This window comes from Lucilia sericata, unplaced genomic scaffold (assembly GCF_015586225.1).
Source record: "Lucilia sericata isolate MDLA Ls3-8-SP2 unplaced genomic scaffold, ASM1558622v1 Contig000028F_arrow, whole genome shotgun sequence".
NCBI lineage: Eukaryota > Metazoa > Arthropoda > Insecta > Diptera > Calliphoridae > Lucilia > Lucilia sericata.
In genome coordinates, this window is record NW_023994066.1 from 1,085,709 (window position 1) to 1,110,428 (window position 24,720).

The window sequence follows — 24,720 nt, forward strand, 5'->3', positions numbered from 1 at the left end:
ACAGTTTTAGGTCAAATAATGACAGTAACACAAATATTAGGAAAAGCAATTTTAACAACAGAAATAACAGTAATACAACTAGGAATAATAATAATAACAGCACTAACAGAGACAGAAGATATATACGTGCAATAAACGACACGGGAAACATGGAAGGCTCGGAATACGAGAATATTCCGGAAAGCCAAAATTAAGGATTTTTAAATTAACTGAAAATAATACAAATTTCATTACTGTCACATACAAAAATAAAACATTAACATTTCTTGTCGACACAGGTGCCGACATATCACTATGCCGTATGAACAAATATTTCGAAAATGAAGAATATTATCCAGAAGAAAGATGTAAACTAACAGGTATCACAAATCAGGAAATAAATTCAATAGGAACTATTGACCTTAATCTAAATTTAACAAACATAGAATGTAAACATACATTTCAACTAGTAGATACAGATTTTCCAATTGAAACTGATGGTATTATTGGTCGAGACTTTTTAAAGAAATATTTTTGTAAAATTGATTATGAAACATTTACATTAACTTTATTTGTAAACAATACAACAATAATTTTGCCTATGCAAACAAAAACATATAGTGAATTAACAATAACAATACCACCAAGAACAGAACTTATACAACCAGTAAAATTAAATATAAATGAGGATAGTGTCATATTTAATAATGAGTTAGAAGACGGAATTTTCTTAAGTAATTCGATAGCACCCAAAAACGGAATGACACATATAAAAATTTTGAATACAACGAACTCTACTGTAACATTAAAAGGCATTCAACTCCAGACTGACCCACTTAAAAATTATGACATATTAAATTACAATAACATAAACAATGACGAGCGTTTTAACAAAATACTAAATACACTTAACATAAACAATAGTGACGAACATGCAAAAAAACAATTAATAGAAATTTTTAGAAAATATCAAAATGTATTTCATTTAGATGATGAAAGTTTAACAGTAAATAATTTTTATAAACAGAATATCACAACTTCTGATAATACACCAGTGTATATAAAAAATTATAGACTTCCACATTCACATACACAAATAATAAATGAACAAGTACAGAGGATGCTTAACGAGGATATAATAGAACCATCAGTTAGTCCATATAATGCTCCACTCCTTTTAGTACCGAAAAAGAATACTGAGGATAAAAAGAAATGGAGACTTGTAGTAGACTTTAGAAAATTGAATGACAAAATAGTCAATGATAAATTTCCACTAACTAGATTAGAGGATGTTTTGGACAAACTAGGAAGAGCAAAATGGTTTTCGACGCTCGATATGACTAGTTCATTTCACCAAATTGAGCTTGAAAAGGATTCAAGACCACTTACAGCATTTTCCACTCCACATGGTCATTTTCAATTTAAACGACTCCCATTCGGTTTGAAAGTATCATCGAATAGTTTTCAAAGAATGCTTACAATAGCATTGTCTGGATTGGATTCTGAAGCTTTTCTGTACGTAGACGATATAATAGTATATGGTTGCAGCTTAAATCATCACAACCAAAATCTTGTCAAGGTTCTTGATAGACTTCATAGATATAATCTGAAACTAAATCCACAAAAATGTTGTTTTTTGAGACCAGAAGTAGTTTATTTGGGTCATCTTATTACTAAAGACGGTGTAAGAACAGATCCATCTAAATACGAAATAGTCAAGAATTATCCTATACCCAAAAATACAGACGAAGTCAGAAGATTTGTTGCATTTTGTAACTATTATAGAAAATTCATACCAAATTTTGCAGATATTGCAAAACAATTAAATTCTTTATTAAAGAAATCAGTTAAATTCGAATGGACCAATGAATGTCAAAGTGCTTTTGACACACTAAAAGAAAAATTAACTAATCCACCAATATTACAATACCCAGATTTTAACAGACCTTTCATACTTACCACAGATGCTTCAAATTACGCACTAGGAGCAGTTTTATCACAAGGAGACATTGGACAAGACCTACCAATTTCATACGCTAGTAAATCTTTACAAAAACACGACATTAATAAACCTATAATAGAAAAAGAACTTTTAGCAATCCATTGGGGCATAAATTTCTTTAAACCTTATTTATATGGTAGACAATTTATAGTAGTAACGGACCACCGACCATTAATTTCACTATTTTCACATAAGAATCCTTCATCAAAAATGACTAGAATTAGACTAGATCTGTGTGACTATGATTTTTCAATTGTCTATAAAAAGGGCAAAATGAATACAAATGCAGACGCACTTTCCAGAATAGAAATTAACTCAGATGTACTTAAACAAATGATACCACAGGAATATGACGAAAAACAAAAAAAAGTTTTAGTAACAACAAGAGGCATGAAGAATAAAGAAAATGAGGCAAAGAAAGAATTAGATAAGAGAAATGATGTTAATGAATTGGAAAATACACGTGTAGAAGAAAATAAACTGGAGAAATGCACATCTCAGAAGCCTGATCAACTTCACATATGGGAATGCACCTCCATTAATGACGTCAAAAATATAAACAAATTGCAATTTAATAATATTGAGAATGTAGAGAATTTGAATATATATATAGAAAATAATATTGTGCACATAGGTCGTGATGATAATTCAACGAAACCCGTTTCGAATATGAAGAAATCTCGAACCCAAAATATTGAAAACAAAAATAATTATATGCATACAAGATTCAGCGAAAACTCAGCGAAACTAGATTCGATTCTGAGGAAACTGATATCTAAAATGAATAGAGAAAATATAAAAGAATTAGCGCTTTCAAATGAAGATAAAATATTTGATTTGTATACAAAAGAAAAATTTAAGGAAATTTATGAGAACATAAAAATTAATAATAAAAGTCCTCAATTAAAAATATTGATATTTAAGCCTCCAATAAAAATTACAGACGACGTATTGAAATATAAACTGATTGACGAATTCCACAACACGACATATTCAGGTCATTTGGGAATAAGAAAAACAATTATAAAACTAAAACAACGATACATATGGAAAAATATGAGTAGGATGGTTAAGAAATTTGTATCGTATTGCGACAAATGTAGTAAAAACAAACAAACAAAACACATTAAAGAACCACTTGTACAAACAAATACACCTAACAATAGTTTTGAAGTGATTTCAATCGACACTGTAGGTCCTCTTCGTATTTCAAACGAGTACCGATACATACTTACAATGCAATGTGAATTAACAAAATTTGTTGTTGCACACCCAATGTCAACTAAAGATGCACTCACTACAGCAAAAACACTAGTTGAACAATTTATTCTAAAGTATGGACAGTTTAAAGTACTTAAATCTGATAGAGGAACAGAATTTGTAAATGAGTTAATGAGCAATGTATGCTCATTACTTCAAATTAAACAAATATTTTCAACACCATACCACCATGAAACGTTAGGTTCAGTTGAAAGAAACCATAGAGTTCTTAATGAATTTTTGCTGACAACAGCAAATGATTATGAATGGGACAAATGGATTCCATATTTTACGTTCGCTTATAATACAGCTCCTCATATAGATACAGGTTATTCACCTTTTGAATTAGTATATGGTAAATTGCCATGCTTGCCATCTGATACTTTTAATATAAACAAAAATAAAATTTACAATTATGATGATTATGTACAAGAGCTACGAGTTAGATTACAATTCGCATTAGATAAAGCCAAAAATATAATTAACAAAACCAAAGAAAAAAGAACATTAAATAATAAATATGAAAATAAGTTAAATTTAGAAGTAGGTGATCTAGTATTATTAAAAGTAGAAAATAGGAAGAAGAACCAAAGTCCGTATAAGGGTCCATATAGAATTATAAGTAGAAATGGAGTAAATACTTCAATAGACTATAATGGAAAAACCAAACTATTTCACAATAATCAATTAAAACCATTTAATTCTATTTTATAAGTTTATCAGAAATTTTTACTAACTAATTTTAATATTAAGATTTATATACATAAAAAGAAATATATGTAATTGTAAAACTATTTTTTTATAAGAAATATTATAAAATTGATTGTTACCATGCATGTACTTAGAAAAATCAATCCCCTAATTTTTCTCTTAAGGGCGAGGGTGTAGTGTGCTCTTGCATTACACACCACTGTACAAAAACATCAACACACACACGTACATACACATACACCGCACACTCCAAACATAAACAAAATCGATCAAGCTGCACTTGAATGAAATGTGACGAATGCTTAAAGGGATCATATTGGTGTTTGAGTGACATTATTAAAGTCACTCAATTCCCCAATTTGAAGACAACCTGATTGGTCAACTCTTCAAGTTGCAACTGTCGAAATTAGAATAAGTGCATGTATGGAATAGGATTAAGCAAGATAGAATGTAAATTAGAATAAGTTAGAATAGTAAAGAAGATATGTAAATTTTATATAAAAAGAGCCCCTTGGCCACAAATAAAACAGATTAAGACTAAGACTCAAATCGGCAACTACATTGCCTTGAATTTTATTCAGAAAATCTCCTTTTGCCCTTATTAAGGTAAGATCGGCAAAAGCAATAGCGTAGCCAACGGCAAACACTGCCGGTTACAAAACAAACTCTTTAATTAATTTACTTTTGTTATTTTGACAAACCAACTCACTCGATCCTGCCAATCTAAAACCAACTCACTTGATCCTGCCAATCTAAAACCAACCCACTTGATCCTGCCAATCTAAAACCACCACAGTTTTCAAATTTAAAACTTCAAAAATGGCTCTTTTTCGCATCTTTTGCTATTAAAAAGTAAGTTAACGAAGTGATAGGGGAAAACTAAAAATATATTCGTACTCTATGGAATATAACGAAATAGAATTGGTATATGAGAACGCCAGCATTTTATTTTTCTTCACTTTTGTATCACAGTGTTATTGATAAAATTTTTTCACCGTTTTATTCTTCAACAGTTTTTAAATTCTGGTCTTAATCTTAATATGTAATTTCAAACAAAAAAAAAAGCAGGGAAAAAGAACTATTTTAAGGTAAAACGTAAAGCTTCCCTAGAACTAGTTCTGAGGGTGACAAATTAGAACAAAAATCATTGATGAAAGAACTGGTTCCAGAAGCATTCCGTAGAAAGAGTGTCGACTCCATAACTCTTCCACAGAACCAGTTCCGAAGGTGACAATTTCGAAATCATTGGTCTTAAAGACAAAGTAGAACGAGTACAGTATATAATCATGCGTTCTAGAACTAGTTGTGGAACTTATAAAATTTTTCCTTAATTTTTTTTTTGCCCAAGTCAAAAAATATATTGTTTATAACCTCCAGCAGCATCAGTGGTGATAAAAGGTATATAGAACTTTGTCATCCCGTGTGTAACTCCAAGAAATATTCATCTAAGACCCAACAAAGTATATATATTCTCGGTCCTTATGAAATTCTGAGTTGATTTATCTATCTCCGTCAGTCTATCTGTCTGTGTAAAATACGCTCACGCAAAAACGAAGTGAAATAAATTATTGAAATTTGGTATTGAAAATGAGCAAAATCGGTTTACATCGGGAAAAGTTATGAATCAAAATTTAAAACAACTCTGAAAAAAATAAGCATGTTTTACACATTCTAATGTAATTATCACGAAAACTATGCAATTTAATTCCATGAAAATCATCATACGTTCGTTTCAACACGAGGGCTTGATTCGCGTTGAAAATTGGCGCAATGAGTCCACAATTTCATATACCTCCCATATAAAAGTACATATTCCCGGAAAATGAGTTTATTGTTAATAACTTACGTCAGAATTTTGATATCTTCACGAAATTTTACAAAATAAAGTATATATATTTTTGGTCCTTATGAAATTCTGAGTCGATTTATCTATGTCCGTCCGTCCGTCTGTCTGTCTGTGTAAAACACGCTCACGTAAAAACGAAGTGAAATAAATTATTGAAATTTGGTATTGAAAATGAGCAAAATCAGTTTACATCGGGAAAAATTATGAATCAAAATTTAAAAAAAATCCGAAAAAAATAAGCATGTTTTACACATTTTAATGTAATTTTCACGAAAACTATGCAATTTAATTCCATGAAAATCATTATACGTTCGTTTCTACAATGGGCAATGGGCGCAATGGGTCCACAATTTCATATACCTCCCAAATAAAAGTACATATTCCCGGAAAATGAGTTTATTGTTAATAACTTACGTCAGAATGTTATATCTTCACGAAAATTTACAACGAAGATCCTTTGGGGTGACCCTGATGAGAGCAAGACGAAAAATCTCCTCAAAATGAGCAAGTTTGAAGTTTGTATGATAGTACGTATTCTGAGTGGACACACAGGATTACGAGCACATCTAAGCAAAATGGACGTGCGGTTTCAGATGAATGTAGAGCATGTGGAGAGGACAGTGAAACTCTGGAGCACTTTCTTTGCCACTGCCAGACATTCGGCGAAGTTAGATCGAAGTATCTTGGAAGTGATGTTATTCCGAAAATAACATTCCTGACTAACACTGATTGGAAGATTCTTAGGAAGTACGTTTAGGAAACTGAGTTTCTGAACACTGAAGAATAATTCATTCAGTGAACTTTTTTTCATGATAATGGCCTGTATTTATAGTATTTATATAATTATAATTATAATATCCATTCAAAATTTGGCAAAAATATTACTTTTATACACAGAAAAGTTACTGTATTGTTTTCGATCGGTCCAAAATAGGGAGCTACGACCAAGGTCCCCTTCCGAAAATCTCATAAACGCATCTTACTCATTACCAGATAATGATATTATTATAAAATTTGGCACAAATTTTGTTTATACATATATGTTAAGAAATGTTACTGTTAATTTCTTGAATGCGAGTTATATATATATATATATATATATATATATATATATATAATAATTGCGAAATAATTTCGCAAAAGCAGTACTCTGTTCTTATTGTGAAATTTATCTAGCAACTTTGTTTTCCAACTAACGAAATAACATAAACAGAACTTCTTTCACACGAATTAAAAACAAAAAGCTAATAACATTTTACATATTTGTTTTTTTCTAAAATTATTATTTGCCGAGCCAAAAAAAATTATAAAATTACAAAATCATGAAAAAATTAAGAACAAAACAGTAAATTTACCGCACACGCGGTCAATAATATATTTTCATTAATTTTAAATTAAAACAAGTAAGAAAGTATAGTCGGGCGTGGCCGACCATATGATACCCTACACCAGTTATGAATATTAAATGTGATTTATTTTTCATAATAAAGCATTTATCTTCAATATTCCATTGTTCCGATACATTTAAGCAATTTATGGATGAAAAACTAATTTTCTGAAAGAGGCTTTATATGGGGGCTAGGGGCATTTATAGACCAAGACCGATAAAATTTTGTGAATATATTTATATTTACATTATATTTTATTGTGCTGAATTTTATCGCGATATTTGTGTTTATAAGTTAATTTGGGATATTCAAGTAATTTTCTGAAGGGGACTTTGCATGCGAGCTATGGGGCCCGATCTTTATGAAATTTGGCAGGGTCATCAAGACTTCTATAAAACTTAGTTGTGCCGTATTTTATCGATATATCTGTATATTTAACATAATTATGAGCTCAGAAGCCCTTTTCGGGGGGTTCTGTTCTATGGGGGCAAGGTGAAATAATGGACCGATTTTAACCATTTTCAATAGGCTTCGTCCTTGGGTCAAATAAAACGTGCGTGCCAAATTTCATCCAATTATCTTGAAAATTGCGACCTGTACCTTGCGCACAAAGTTTACATGGACAGCCAGCCAGACGGACGGACGGACGGACATAGCTTAATCGACTCAGAAAACGATTCTAAGCCGATTGGTATACTTTAAGGTTTTTGTATGTTACAAACATCAGCACAAATCCAATATACCCTCCCCCACTAAAGTGGTGTAGGGTATAAAAACACACAGGCGCGGATCCACAGAAAGAAAAAAAAATATTTTGTTTGCTTCAATAGATTTTATAAAATTAAAAAAATAACAATCATTGAAAATTTGCTGCAAAAATTTTAATTTCCTTAAAATAGTTTTTACTGAGATAAATTGTTTATGTATTGTATTTTTATTAAAAATCCTCAAAGTTCATAAAGAATATTGTCGAAATCCTCTATAGTAGTCGCTACGTATATTGGAGTGGTCCAGTTTGTCTGGAGATTGTCGATTTTCCTTACTAAAATTCGAAGATACCGTTTTTAACAAAATTTTTATTTCACATTCGAAATTACATTATTATTTCCTGTTTTTTCATTTAAAATTGTTCCAATTTCAAACTGTTTTGTTTCGAAATAAATGAAACATTTCAACAGTCCTTTTCTGAAATTCAAATGAATAATATTCCTGCAGGAAATGGAACTAGTAAAAAACTAGTATTTTACTAATACAAGTTCCCAACTGTAAACTTCCTATACCATCTTAATGCTCAAATTAACATTGATCGTGTTTCAAAAATTACTAATTTTAGACTTATACTAACTAGTACAATTGGACCCAATTGGGTGCTTTAAAACCACTTAATTACTAGTTCTAATGTTCACAAAAAGTCCTCATAATTGGTCATTTTACTACTTTGCAATCCTCCTACTTGGTTCCAAGTATAAAATACTACAAAATTAATTTGTATATTATTTTATTTATAAAAAATTAAATTAAATAAAAAATTTTGTAAATACATTTACCTTCTATAATGCAAGTTAAAATTTTGAAGAAATTACTATATGGTTTCTATCCGCACCACCAATGTACATATCGTGGATTATACATATAATGTCCACAAAATTGCCTTAAATACATTTGCGTATGATCAAATAAATATGAAACTCATTGCAATTTTTAAACTTAACAGACGTACTTACATAGGGCTCTGCATGCAAGTGGACTTAAACCTCTTTTATCCTCTGATTTGAAAAGAAGTTGTTGTAAATTTCCTTCATTTTATATAAAAACTTTGAAAAATCAGTTACAAAATTTGAACGCAAAGCTTCATAAATTAAAAATTGTAAAAAGCCCAGTCGCCATTTGAAATAAATTTTGAAAAACTGTTGTCTATAACAAATAAATTTATATTGTCTGTTGAGTAGTTAAAAAAATCGAAAAACTGAGATTTTCAACATAACCCTCTCCGATTTCAGTGAAATTCGGTACAATCATTCTTCGTATAAATACGAAATTTAAATTTCTCCAAAATTTTCAAATACATACTTTACGGTTTAGATTTTATCGATGTTGAAAGTTCATATTTTTTAAGATTTTTTTCAACAAGCTTTTGACATGGTCTATTTTCTAAATTAATCACGTTATTATATATCTTTGGGGCATTTTAAAAATTTTCGAGCAGGTTTTGTATCTTACCCTTTCTGATTTTGATGAAACTTGGTACACCCATTCTTTCTATAAATTCGAAGTTTAAAGTTCTCCAAAATTACCAAATTCTTCACGGTTTAGATTTTATTAATGTTCAAAGTTCAAATTTTATAAGATTTTTTCGTTTTTAATCGTTTATTGTTGAGTACACTATAAGCAGTCTTATGTGAAGGAATACAAAAATGGAATGGAATCATATATCCTTGACTAAAGGACGTTTTATGATCAATAAAGACGTTTTAATAAACTATACCGCCAGACATTGTCTATTATGTTGCATTTTAGGACTTTTTACTTGTGGAAATGACTAATTTGCTGTTACGAATTTAATTTCATTAAAGTCGGTACTTTTGACAATAGGGTTCTAAATATTTGCAACAACATGTATTTTGATGTAGGGGACCATTTTCAATAGAAAAGTCGATTTTAAATTTTTTGCTTGTTTCGTCCACAGGATGCATCCTCGTGGTCAACTATAACTTTTAGGCGATTAATGGGCAAACTATTCCCACCTTAAAGTATACAGATCGACTCAGAATCACTTTCTGAGTCGATTTAACGATGTCCGTCCGTGTTTCCATGTAAACGTTGTTATCAAAGTACAGGTTGCAATTTTCAAGATAATTTGATGAAATTTGGATTACAAGTTTGTTTTGACGATGCCTATTTAAAATCAGTCCATTATTTCACCTAGCCCCCATACAACTGAACCCCCCGAAAAGGGCTTTTGAGCTCATAATTATATATAATATAAATGTATCTCGATAAAAGTTCGCACAAATAAGTTTTATTGTTCACACAAATAAGTTTTATTGTAAGGCCTTGATGACCTTGCCGAATTTCGAAATGATCGGACTTCATTTGACCCTAGTGAAATTTAGCATAGACAAATATTATATAAATGCAAATCTATCCTATTTTATCGGGATCGGTCCACATTTGCTCCTCTCCTCTTTTAGAAAATTAGTTTTTCGTCAATAAATTGCTTAAATAAATCGAAATCAGGGTAATATTCAAGGTAAAGTAAAATATCAACGTAAGATTTGCAACACAAATAATGGATAATTTACTTTAGAAATGAGAGATTTGGTAAATTTTTGTTATTACGAAAAAATTCTATTTTTGTCTGTTTTTATTCAACGTTTTATATCTTATTTTATTCATAAAAGTATGAGCTAAAATAAAAACTATTTAAAAAATATGTTTTCAAATAAAGTGTGGGTCAAAAATTATCGTGAATCGTAAAAAGAATTTTAAAAAATATAAAAGATTGTATTTAGATCTAAATATTTTACTCATTTTTATAAAAAAAATTATAAAAGAGTGTGCACTTTTTGAAACGTACAAAGGAAACTATTTTCGAAACAATTTAAAAATATGAAATCGGTTAAGAAAATTTTGAGATATAATTTTTTTAGTCTGTCTACTCAAAAAAAGCGTTTTTTTCCTATCTTTCGATTTTTAGGGTATATTGAAGATTTTCAAAATTGTACTGTAATATACTCTACTCTACCTACAAATTACAATGGGTCTCGCGATGAGTGTATTGATTTTTTGTAATTTTGTCACACCGTGTTATTAAAATTCAAACATGACTGCGTTTGTAATTATCAAGGCGACTAATTATTATGCTAAATACTAAATTTCCATGGACAAAACAACAATCAGCTGTTTAAATAACTTCACCTTATTAGTTTCGCCATGATTTTACGGCGAATTCATTAATTTTTTATATATGGATTTTTTTATATGCAGTTTGACAGTGTCGGGCTAAATTTTCATGGACAAAAAACAATCAGATGTTGAAATGACTTCACATTACTGCAATTATTTTATATATATGCTCTCTGAAAACAAAAGAATGCATTTTTTACATTCCAAATATAGTTTAGTCCTAATAAGGTGAAGTCATTTCAACAGCTGATTGAAGCTGTTAAACTCCAAAAAAAAATTTTCTCTCAAAACCGATGCTGTCAAACTCCATATATAAAAAATTTAATGTATTCGCCGCAAATTGACTTCACCAATATGAAAATTTGTTTTACAAAACTGAAAATCTTCTAATATGACTTTAACGGGAGGCCATCTTATATACATTACGTTATAGGTCTTCTTAAAAACCTTCAGCGAAAGACCTTCTAATAGGCCTACAACAGAAGACCTTTTAGGCCTTCTTAAGTAAGCCTTCTATCAGCCTTCTAACAGAAGCGAGAAGGCAAGCACTTATGCCTGTGTCTGCAAAACATGCACTTTTTTTGATGAAATTTTCAGATGTTCTCTTGGATTTTTTCTCATATATCCATTATTTATGGACTGGAAATAGGAAACTTCTCGAAACATCCCGAAGATATCTGTACCTCGTTTCTGTAATTTTCTCGAATCGAGAAAAAACATAGCAGTTTTTAACAGTGTGACTCTGATTATTTTTAAACTGTACTCATTAAAATTTAATAAGAAATTTTTAAATTTCTTGTTTTCACCCTGTTTTACACAAGGTGATCGTGAATTTTTCGACAGATTTTCTCGATGCGAGAATTGCAGAAACGGGGCACTGGGGTCTTAAGAAAATTGATTTCAATATACACACAGACAGACGGACGGACAGACAGACAGATGGACAAGGCTTAATCGACTCCGTCTTAATATAAAAATATTTTATCAAGAAATAAAGATAAAGAAACACAAAAGTTTATAAATCGAAAATAAGCGGATTACTGAAGGAAAATATTAAAAATGAAAATATTAACGGAATTCCATTATTACATTTCCATTTACACGATACTTACCAAGAATTGCAACTACCATTTCGTCTTTTATAACTTCCATGGAACCGTTACACAGATAATATATATAGTTGAGAGCATCACCCTTATGTATAAGATATTCTCCGGGAGCACAAAAATTAGTTTTTATATGTAGAGAAAGCAATTTGAGACAACCCTAAAACGTAATTTATTCTTCTAAATTGAAAGTTTTACTTAGTTGAAAAACTTACTTGGGATGCACCCTCAAAAATAGGCAGTTGAAGAATTTCTCGATGTAAATGCATTGAAACGTCTCCTCTCAGTTCCTCAGGAAATTCTCGTAATGTCTTAAAAAAAAAATCAAATAATTTTAATTCAAACTTTAAATTTATTATCTGCAGTTAATTAAAGCTGGCCATACACGTTGGATATGTGTGTGCGACTTGTTGAATGCCAATTCTTCACAGACGTCGAACATATCATATTAAATTAATAAATAGGTCTGATCCTTTAGTTCTTCAGTATAAAATTTATTTTGATAACAAAAATTTAATTTTTGAGATGTTAATTTTTTTTTAACAAATTGTAGTTTTATTATTAAACAAACATCCAAAATAGTTGATGTCCTTTGTATATTATATCAGAATTTGGCAAATCTATTGTAATATGTACTAGCACAAGCCCACATACATATCGAATGTTGCAAGTAATTTAAATCCCTACAAAAATTAGGAAGATATCTTCCATAGAAGATGTAAAAGCAATATCTGCATTTTTTCATTTGGAAGAAAATCATCAAAGCAATATTTTTATATCAAAAAGTTATCATTTAAACAAAATTTCACTTTTTTCACTCTAGAATAATTGCTTTCGTATTGTTTAGAAGTGTCGCCTCTGACACAAACTCTCCCGAAGGGAGTATCTTCCGCAATACGAATATGATTGTTGCCGCAACAAATTTTTTCTTCTAAATAATAAGAATTCGTACCGTATTCGTATCGCTCATTAGGATATTTTTTAAAAATCGATGTGGGATTTTATTGGTGAGCACCCCACTAAAATGTTTCATTTTGTAAGATTTTAGATCGCCAAAGTTTGAGCACGATTGAAAGATGTGCACTAAAGTGATCGCAAAAAGTCGATGTTGGAATTTTGTTCGTCTTAACTCCACAAAATGATTCCCCTTTCCAGATATTGAGATAGCCGAAATTTAAGCTGGATTAATAAACGTGTTTGTTTGAAAAATCCAAATATATTATAATATATATATAATATTTATATATATTTCAAAAATTTTAAATTTCTTTAACAAAGATTTAAAAGAACTGAAAATGGAGTTTTGAAACTGCCGTGTAAAAAAAGATTTTTTTTGATCATAGCTGAGAACAGGTCCACGATATCTTTTAAGTATAAAAACTTATTTTCGAGTAAATATAGATATATTTTATGTAATAAAATAATTTTATTAGAATATTTTCCAAAATAAGTTAAATATTTTTCCACATTTCCTAATCAAGTGCTCTGAGACACGTTAATGGCCTGGGAAATTTTTAATAACATTTACATTTTCCATGTACATTATGATTCTTTAACAATAATATGTAAAATATTTACCTAATAGCAATATTTATCACATAATATCAAAATATACGAAGTATGACCCTACCGCGATCAGGTAACGTTTTTGGAGACAAAATCTGTTGTAACTCTGTTTGACTTAAAGTAACAAGAATTATCTATATATATAATCTATATATTATATATCTATATATATAAAAATCAATGTTTAATCTATATATTATATATCTATATATATAAAAATCAATGTTTGTTTGTTTGTACCTTATAGGAGGCTGAACCACTGAAGCGATCTTCTTGAAATTTTCAGTGTATGCTCCCCAATATCTGGAAGGAACTATGGGCTACAACCAGAGTCCTCAAATTTTTTATGGACAATTATGACATCCATATGATAATTTGGTGGAAAAATTGAAGGACTAGCTATAGGAGCAATAGTGGGCGACGTGCCACGCCCACATTAAAAATAAGTATTAGAAGTCGCATATCTCAGAAACTGCAAGAGTTGGAGTCCTCATATTTTGGATGGGCAACTTTGACATCCATAAAAATATTTTTGGACAAAATGGGCGGAATGCCTATAGTGGGCGTGGCACCTTCCATATGAAGATCAGATCAGTATATCTGAGAAAATATAACAGAAAGAGCACCTCCCATATGAATAAAATAAAAAAAAATCGCTTATCTGGGAAACGATTAGAGTTAGAATCTTCAAATTTTGCATGAAGAACTTTAACATCCATGTAAGCATAAATTAGCGGACTACCAATGGGGGGACATTGCTCCTCCCATATGAATAAAATATACAAAAAAAATCGTTTAATTGGGAAACTAATAGAGCTAGCTTCTTAAAATTTTGCACGAAGAACTTTAATATTCATATGACTATTTTGGGGAAAAAGGGCGGACTTTTATAAGGAGGGGCTTGGAATGCCCCATATGAATTAAATAGATAAATTCGTATATCTGAGAAACTATTAGAGGTAAAATCCTTAAATTTTGCAAGAACAACTTTGACACCCATTGAACATTTGAGTAATAATTTGGCGTTGTCGTTTGTCTGGGAAACTAATAGGCCTAAAATCTTCAAATTTTGCACGAAGAAATTCAACATTTATTTAAACATTTTGAGGACATTTATTAGGGGGGTTAGAACTTCCCATATGGTTAGGTTAGGTTAGGTTGATAGGAGGATGTATACTACATCAAATCCGAAGAAATACACCTAGGCCACTATCGGGCCTGTTGTGCGCTCCAATTCAAGAAAGAAAAAAAAATTGTTCACTGAATGTATTATTTTTCCATGTTCAGAAACTCAGTTTCCTGGACGTAATTCCTAAGAATCTTCCAATCGGTATTGGTTAAGAATGTTATTTCCGGAATAACATCACTTCCAAGATACTTGGATCTAACTTCGACGAATGCCTGACAATGGCAAAGAAAGTGCTCCAGAGTTTCACTGTCCTCTCCACATGCTCTACATTCGTCTGAATTCGCACGTCCAATTTTGTATAGATGTGCTCGTAATCCTGTGTGTCCACTGAGAATACGTACCATCATACTAACCTCAGACTTGCTCATTTTGAGAAGATTTCTCGTCTTGCTCTCATCAGGGTCACCCCATAGAATCTTTGTGGTTCTACCCACCGTTTCATTATTCCAAGAGGCCTTATGGGATTCTCTCATCCATATTTTTAATTCAGCTTTTGTTGCGTCGAATGGTTTGGCGTTTGCCAGGTTAACTACATCGAGCTCCCTTCCCTTTAAAGCTATTACATTCCCCATTTCGTTGCCGATTACTCCCGAGTGGCCTGGTACCCATATGATGTGAACCTTACCTCTGGGAGAGTATTCAGTTAAAGCTTTCTTACAATCCAATACGGTCTTAGATTTAATTCTATCACCTGATATCGCACAAATTGCCTTCTGGCTGTCGGTAAATATATTAAGCCCTGTGGGCGCCATATTTATTCTAATCCAATTTACACATTCCGTTATTGCTCGTACTTCTGCCTGGAAGCTTGTGTTATGATTAGGTAAACGGTGGTATATTTCTGTTTCTGGGTCTTCAATATAGAACCCCAGACCCACTTTGTCCCCTAATTTAGAGCCATCCGTGTAGCAACGGATTCCCACTGGTATTTGCTCTAATGTTCCGCTTGACCAAGACATTCTATCTGGGATTAGCGTTTCAAAGTTTCCGACATATTCTGTGTCTGGTATGCGATCAGGCACGTCCGATGAATGTGTATAACCTTCCAATGTGTCCAGTATACATTGATGACGTGTCCTATAACCGTTTTTGGCCAGTTCGCCTAAAGTAAAGAGCCGTTCGGCTGTAAGCGCCGCCTCATATCTTATATATGTTTCAATGGGTGGAATATCTAGCAACGTTTCCAGAGCCTTGGTTGAAGTAGTACACATGGCACCACTTATACCCAAGCAGCATGTACGCTGAACTCCCTGTAGTAGTTTGATATTACACTTTTTGTCCAAAGCAGTCCACCAGATTATTGAAGCATAAGCTAGAATTGGTCTAATTACACTTTTATAAAGCTAATTTGTCATAGTAGGACTAAGACCCCATTTCATGCCTATGATTCTCCTACATATCGCCCAGCTCCGATGTGCCTTGTTGATCCTATCCTCTATGTGATGTTTCCATTTTAATTTCCGGTCAAGTATTACACCTAAGTACTTAACTTTGTCTGTCACCGGTATCTTCTTGCCCAGAAGCAAGGTTCAGTATACGTAGAAATTTTTGTCTTTCTTGTGAAAAGACAGATTTCCGTCTTCGCCGGGTTAACATTGAGGCCTCTCGGTTGAGCCCAGCTCAAGGCCGTATTCAGAGCCTCCTCAGCTCTTCTACACAAGTAATTTGGATCCTTTCCCTTTAAAAGTATTACGACATCGTCTGCATAGCAGACAGGTCTAAGTCCTTTCTCGGTTAGGGTCCTTAGGAGGCTATTAATCGTGGTAACCCAGAGTAAAGGTGACAAAATGCCACCCTGTGGTATACCGCGAAATACCTTTTTCCTGATAGTTATATCGTACATCTCGCAGCTTATCCATCTGTTCCTTAGCATGTAGTTGATCCAGTTACGGAGCACCCGGTCAACATAAAACTGGTCTAGGGATTGGATAAGGGTATCAGTGTGCACGTTATTGAAAGCGCCTTCGATGTCAATGCATACTGCCAGTGTATACAGTTTGCTATCGAAAGATTCACCTATGTAGTGGACAACTTCCTTTAAAGCGGTTTCCACCGATCGTCCCTTTACATAAGCATGCTGCTTATATTTAAGGTCATTGTATGGTATGCTGCTTTTAACCATGCTATCGACTATCCGTTCCAAGGTTTTAAGTAGGAAGGACGTAAGACTTATCGGTCGATAGGACTTAGGTGTCGCATAGCTAGGTTTCCCTGGTTTGGGTATAAATATTACCCTTGCATCCTGCCATTTAACTGGGGTATATGCCAATTTTAATCATGCAGTGAATATCTGTGACAGATGTACGGAAACCAGTCCCGCCTCCATCTGCAAAAGTGCCGGAAAAATTCCATCCGGCCCTGCAGCTTTATAGGGAGCAAAGCTCTTGATTGCCCCTTTAACCATGTCAGTTGTAATAACTATTTCCGTGTTACCCTCCCCTTCCTCCAATATCGGTTCATCTATGTTATTCGATATACCGGGTGGGAAATGAGAATCCATTAGGAGTTTCATTGTCTCCTCCATATCCTCAAGCCTCCTGCCCGCGTCATCGATCATAGATTCCGGTTGGACATGAGTTTTGGATAGGAATTTTTTTATCTTCGATACGTCATTTACGCTATCTACCTGTTCACAGAAAAGTTTCCAGGAGTCTCGTTTGGCTTTTCGAACGATTTTCTTATATTCACCAAGTTTATTACGATACTCATCCCAGTATACTGCGGTCTTTTTACGCCGTGCCCGGTTAAATAGTTTGCGAAGAGTCTTCCCAAGGTTCCGGATCTCCCCAGTTACCCAGGGTTTTTCCTGGGCAGATCTCCGCTCTCGCAGAGGGCAGCTGTCCTCGAACGATTCAACCAGGGCACTTGTGAACTTTTCCACTTTGGCATCTATATCCTCTTTATTTCGACATTGAAAAGTGTCCTGACCTAAACGGTTCTTTAGTAAGGTCCCGAACATTGTCCAATTAGTTTTAGACTTATTCCGAAACTTTATCGGCTTTGGTGGTGGCCTTAGTATTTTGAATCTTATGTACCGATGAACAGAAAAGGAGTGCTCGTCCGAAACTCTCCAATCCTGAATTTCGTTTATAAGCTCTTCTGAACATATAGTTATATCTAATACTTCTTCTCTGATTCTATTGACGAAGGTAGCTTTATTACCTAAGTTCAATGTTATCAAGTCTTTAGTATTAAAGAAATCCATGAGGGCTTGTCCCCTGCGATTGGTGTTTGTACTACCCCAAGCTACATGATGCGAGTTGGCATCACAACCTATTACAATTTTCTTATTTTTCCTTTGTGCGTCTTCAACCAGTTTCATCAGATCCGACGTTGGTGGTAGTGTCGGAGAATCGAAAGGCAGGTAAATAGATGCAAGGAATATGTTGCCACGACCTTGCTTCAGCACCGTTGCATCCGATGTTGATAATCCTGTTGAGAGGAGAAAACATAAGTTCTTGTGACATAAGATACATGTTCTCGGGCGAGATCCTGTATCAGCGTAGAAAAGTTGGAAATTTACGTGATTTAATCCAGAAACCTTGTTGCGAATCGTCCAAGGTTCCTGGATTAAAGCTATATGTATTTTACCTGTGTTGATTTTAGCCATCAGAGAGTTGCTAGCTGTCTCGCTCCGATGGAGGTTTATTTGGATAACCTCAATCATGGTCATCCATTAAACTGTCTTCCAGCGAGTTGGTGGTCACCTCCTCGCTCTTTGGATTTGACTCCTCCGGATAGCCTGAAGTGGCTATTAATGCAGTGAGTACTGTTGATGGCACTGCGGTGTCCTTATCAGGCATAGGAATAGGAATAGCAGTATTTTTAATAGACACATTCCCAATTCTGGAGAGCATTGCTGTTCTGTCTTCTGGCGGGTGAGTGATTTCCTCCTCGCTTTTAGGATTTGACTCCTCAACATTGCTAGTACTTGCTAATGATGCTTTGGGTACTGTCTTAGGTGTTTTAGTGTCCTTGTCGGGGCCGGTTTTGACAGCCCTTTCAATCGGCGCCTTCCCAATTTTGGAAAGGGCAACTACACTTTCTTCTGGCGAGTTAATGGTAAATTCCTCGATTTTAGGATTTGACTTCTCAACGTTATCAGTAGTGGATACTGATGCTGTGGTCTTAGGTTTTTTAGTGTCCTTTTCGAGGCTTGTTGTAACAGCCCTTCCAATCGGCACCTTCCCAATTTTGAATATGACAGATTTAAAGGCGAAGTAAGCACTACCTTTATTCTTGGCAAGACTAGCCATGGATTTCTGGTCGATACCTATTACAAATAAAGTTCCCTCAGGTTCTTCTTTCCTGTAAAAGACATCCCATTTTTCCACGGCCAGCTCAGCATTTTGACCTCCAAGAATTTCCAGTATACGTTCATTAGCCAGTTTACTGCCCCATCCTTTTATGTAGACAGTGGACTTTAGGAGCACCGGAAGCTCGCTCTTCTTTGCCAGTCCCAGCCTAGCGCCGTCCCAGGGAGGAGGGATACTTTCCACCAAGTTCTTTAGGGTGCTAACACATTGGTGAGATGCCAACCTCATCAACATCACGCCCATGCTGAACTCACAGCTCTCGCTCTCTATTGGTTGTTTGCCCTTTGAAGCGATTGCATGGTCCACTATCTTATTGTTGACCAGGTCTTCTATTTTACTCTGTTGGTCTATTGGAATTTTGCCTGTCGGATTACCGGCATCGTAAACTGCATAGCAGAGATCGTCCCGGTGCCTACTTCTGGCAACTTTGGCGTAAGATGGCGGCTCTTTTCCTTTTCCTCCGTCTAGCTTCTCCTTCCTCGTTTTTCGGGGCTTCTTTTGAGATTCCCTTACCTTCGAGGTTGATTTCGCCGACGTGTTCGTCTTCGGAATATCTGGCTTGGCGTTGTCACCCTTACTCGCAGGATTCTCACTTGAGATTCCTTTGAGTGAAGTATGGCTTGGCTTCGACTGTGTATTAGAAGACGGGGAGCTCTTTTTCTTCTTATGTTTATTCTCAGTTGTCAACTCCTCGGGAGACCTGATCCTTTTTGCCTCAGATCTTGTGAGAGAGTCCGATTTTTCCTTTGGAGTGTCGTGGGATTGACTAACTATGATTTCCTGAAGCATCTTTTTCAACTTCCTCCTCTGTGCTCCAGAAAGTCTTTTCTTAGTAATAGGTAGTTTAGCTATGCTATCACTCACCTCTTTCACCATTTGCTCTACTTCATCCTTTTTGGGATTTGCTATAATGGTATTATTATTATTATCATCTGAGGATTCAGAGTCGGAACCCTCACCTATATTTAAAGGCTGAGGTAGCTTAGAGCTCTCTCCGAGTACATCCTTCTCTTTCACCCCTATATTTTTGCCAGCGGCATGCTGTACACTTGACGCATTGTCCGCCACGGAGGCCAAGGTACCCACCTCCGTAGTAGTATTCTGCTCACGATTGCAGGATGACGACGACACGTGACTCGCGAGTAGATCAACACTTGCCGCCGGTACTGGGTTATTTAGGCCCTGCACCGTAACTTTTATCTTTTTATTTTTATTTTCCATATTTGTTTTTTTTCCAGTTTTTTGGTCCGCGGGGAATATAATATTCCCAGGTGGTGGACAATCTGCCCTCCCTCAGCTTAAGTGAAATTAAAGCTGGGAGAGGACAGATGGTCCATCACCACCCCCTATCCGCCACCCGCGGACGCGCTCGGTAGGAAAAATCTGGAAAACTCCCCCGAGAACTTCCCATATAATATATTTATATTTTGAATAGAATTAAATGTCTGGGAAACTATAAGAGCAAAAATTACTTTGACATCAATGTGAACATTTTGGTAATAAATTGGCGGACTAGCAAATTGGAAAATTCCATATGAATTATATACAAAAATATATATATAAAAAATTTTGCAGGAAAAACTTTGACATTCATGTGGACATTTAGTGAGAAATGGGCGGACTTTCAATATGACTTAGGCATCTCCCATATGAATTAAAAACAAAATTTCGTATATAAGGGAAATTTTTTTTCAAATTTTTAATAGGTTACATTAAAATCTAAATTAACGTTTGGAAAAATTGGTGAACTTGCAATAATTTGCCTAGCATCCCCAATATGTAAAAAATGTATATCTAGACAACTATATGGTTAGAATCTTCAAAATCGTAAAGTTTTTTTTATTTACATTGGTTTTAGTGTAGCAAAGCACACTGGGTATAGCTAGTACTTATATAAAAATGAATGTGTGTTTGTTTGTTTGTTTGATGTCTATAGACGGCTAAACGGCTGGACCCATTTTCTTGAAATTTTAACAGTACCTTCCTGTATATCTGGAAGGAACTATAGGCTACTTTTGGTTTTAAAGTAGGAGAGGTGCCACGCCTACATATTAAATAACTATTAAAAGTCATATATCTTGGAAACTTGTACAATTAGAGTTCTCAAATTTTGTACGGACAACTTTGACATCCATTAGAATATTTTTTGGCAAAATGGGCGGATTGACTATAGTGGGCGTGGCACCTCCCATATTAAGAAAATATAAAATCAGTATATCTCGGAAAATGTAACAGTTAGAACCCTCAAATTTGGTCGGAGCCACATAAGTCTCAATATGCTTAGTTAGTTAAAAAGTGGGCGGACTAGCAGCAGGGGGCGTGGCATCTCCCATATTAATTAAATTCACAAATTCGTTTATCTTAGAAAATATTAGAGTTAAAAGTTTCAAATTTTGCACGAAGAACTTTAGCATCCATGTAAATATTTTGGGTAATAAATTGGCGGACTACCAATGGGGGGAGCGGCACCACCCATATGAATTAAATACAACAAAATATTTTATCTAAGTAACTAATAGAACTAGATTCCTAAAATTTTGCAAAAAGGACTTTCATATTCATCTGAACATTTTGGGGGGAAAAAGCGGACTTTCATCAGGGGGTGGCTTGGAACCCCCATATGAATTATATAAAAAAATTTGTATATCTGAGAAGCTAGAATCTTCAAATTTTACATGAAGAACTTTGACATTCATGTGAACATTTAGAGAAAAATTGGCGGACTTTCAATGTGGGGATTGGTCCCTCCCATATGAATTCGGAAAAATTGGCGAACTTGCATGTGTAAGTGGGTTTTTTTTTTGCTTTTAGGGTAGCAAAGCACACTGGATATAGCTAGTGTATCTATATATATAAATGTATCTATATATATAAAAATGAATGTGTGTTTGTTTGTTTGAAGTCTGTAGACTGCTAAACTGCTGGATTTTCCTGAAATTTTCACAGTGTCTTTCTGTATGCCTGGAAGGAATTATAGGCTACTTTTTATTTTGATATTTCAAGTAGGCAAAGTGCCACGCCCAAAAGTAGTCTATTTCAGAAAATGCTACAGCTAGAGTCCTCAAATTGTATGGACAATTTTGACATAGATATGCACAATTGTGGGCAAAATGGGTGAGCTGGGTATAGTGGGCGTGGCACTTCCTATATACAGAAATTATTGAATTAGTATTTCTGAGATAATATATGTATAAGTTAGAGTTCTCAAATTTTATGAGAGCTACTTTAGTAATTATAGTGCTTATCGGCCAATTTATTACACGAATGTTCACACGTATGTCCAAGTTGTTCTTGCTAAATTTAAGGATTCTATTTCTAATAGATTCTCAGATATTCGAATTTTTGTACGCAATTCATATGGGGGTGTCACGACCCCTATTGCTAGTTCGCCAATTTATTACACTAATGTTCACATTGATGTCAAAGTTGTTCTTGCAAAATTTGAGGATTCTAGCTCTAATATTTTCTCAGATATGCGAATTTTTGTACTTAATTCATATGGGGGTATCTCGCCCCCTTTTTGCTAGTCCGCCCATTTTTGTCTAAATTATTCATATGATTACTAAAGTGGTTCTCATTAAATTTGAGGACTCTTACTTATACATATATTATCTCAGAAATACTGATTCAATAATTTTTGTATATAGGATCACTATACCCAGTTCGCCCATTTTGCCTACAATTGTGCATATCTATGTCAAAATTGTCCATACAATTTGAGGACTCTAGCAGTAGCAGTTTCTGAAATAGACTAATTTTAATATTTACTTTGTTTGTGTGCGTGGCACTTGAAATATCAAAATAAAAAGTAGTCTATAGTTCCTTCAAGGCATACAGATAGACACTGTGAAAATTTCAGGAAAATCGGTCCAGCAGTTTAGAAGTCTATAGACTTCACACAAATAAACAAACAAACCCACAAATAAACACACATTCATTTTTATATATATAGATACATTTATATATATAGATACACTAGCTATACCCAGTGTGCTTTGCTACCCTAAAAGCAAAAAAAACCCACTTACACATGGGAGATGCCACTCAAATTTTTGCAAGTTCGCCAATTTTTCCGAATTCATATGGAGGGACCAATCCCCCCCTTGAAAGTCCCCCAATTTTTCTTTAAATGTTCACATGAATGTCAATGTTCTTCATGTAAAATTTGAAGATTCTAGCTTCTACAGTATCTCAGATATACAAAATTTTCTATATAATTCATATGGGGGTTCCAAGCCGCCCCCTGATGGAAGTCCGCTTTTTTCCCCCAAAATGTTCAGATAAATATGAAAGTCCTTTTCGCAAAATTTTAGGAATCTAGTTCTATTAGTTTCTTAGATAAAATATTTTGTTGTATTTAATTCATATGGGAGGTGCCGCGCTCCCCATTGGAAGTCCGCGAGTTTATTACCCAAAATATTTACATGTTACAAAATATTTACAAGTTCTTCGTGCAAAATTTGAAGCTTTTAACTCTAATATTTCCTAAGATAAATGAATTTGTGTATTTAATTAATATGGGAGATGGCACGCCCCCTGCTGCTAGTCCGCCCGCTTTACATATATATTAGGCTTCACGCAATATTTTCGAAATTGTGATATCATACCTTTTATGAAAGTTTTTGGATCAACGCTAATATTGGCGTAATTATTTTGTTAAAATTTCAACTCCTTCATCTGCATATCTGCGGACAAAATACCGATTTTAGGCAACATTTTTTGATAGACCGAAAACTGCTGAACATGTGTCAAATCCGACTTTAGTATACTATTCTACAGGAAAATTTAAGATATATGAACTTAATTTGACAGAATTTAGATGCACTATAAATGCATAAGAGCAAAATAAAAAATGCAATTAAAAAAAAAAAAAAAAAAAATTCAAAACATGATTTTATCATTCGTAAATATAATATTCAATGTCCTTAAAAAAATAATGTTAAAATTTTTAATTTATTGTAATCCGTTTAGGAGTTATGATGGTTATAATGTTAGCTTGTGGTTTAATAATTTCCCATCAAACGATGGTGTTATTCATCATCATCTCCGAATGTAATAAAACTCCACCCAATTAATGTTCCATATATGACTTGTATAATGACAAATTTTGGGTCTTATAACTTTCGTGGTTTTTGAAATATAGCGTTGTAAAGTTTAAAATCTGAAAATTTAAAGTCTCATCACATCTAAAGGGTTAATGATAAAATTTCTGTTTTCGCACCATTTGTCCCAACAAAAAGCATACTTTGATTATGCACAAAGAAAAAAAATGTTTGAAATATTTTTTGAAAAAAGTGCATCTTTGGATAATACTAAATGCACTTTTGAAGCGTTATAAAAGTGTGAAATTAAGCTCATTCTTATTGATTTTTCCTATAAAATCAATTATTAGAGCATGATTTCCTATAAATTCTATAGTTTCTGCTCTGTAAAAAATGTCGCTCAAAATCA

The 24,720-nt window shown here is 33.6% G+C and overlaps 1 protein-coding gene across 1 annotated transcript in view; it reads right to left on the minus strand.

Moving 5' to 3' along the window:
• The window catches only part of LOC119610424 (potassium voltage-gated channel subfamily H member 8), a gene marked incomplete at its 5' end in the record, with an annotated part of 274,124 nt that overhangs the window by 106,005 nt on the left and 143,399 nt on the right, over positions 1-24,720 (minus strand). Inside the window, 2 exons of the mRNA XM_037965618.1 lie at positions 12,205-12,358; positions 12,414-12,509. Of these exons, the coding sequence (XP_037821546.1) occupies positions 12,205-12,358; positions 12,414-12,509 (250 nt within the window). The remainder of the gene's footprint in view (positions 1-12,204; positions 12,359-12,413; positions 12,510-24,720) is intronic.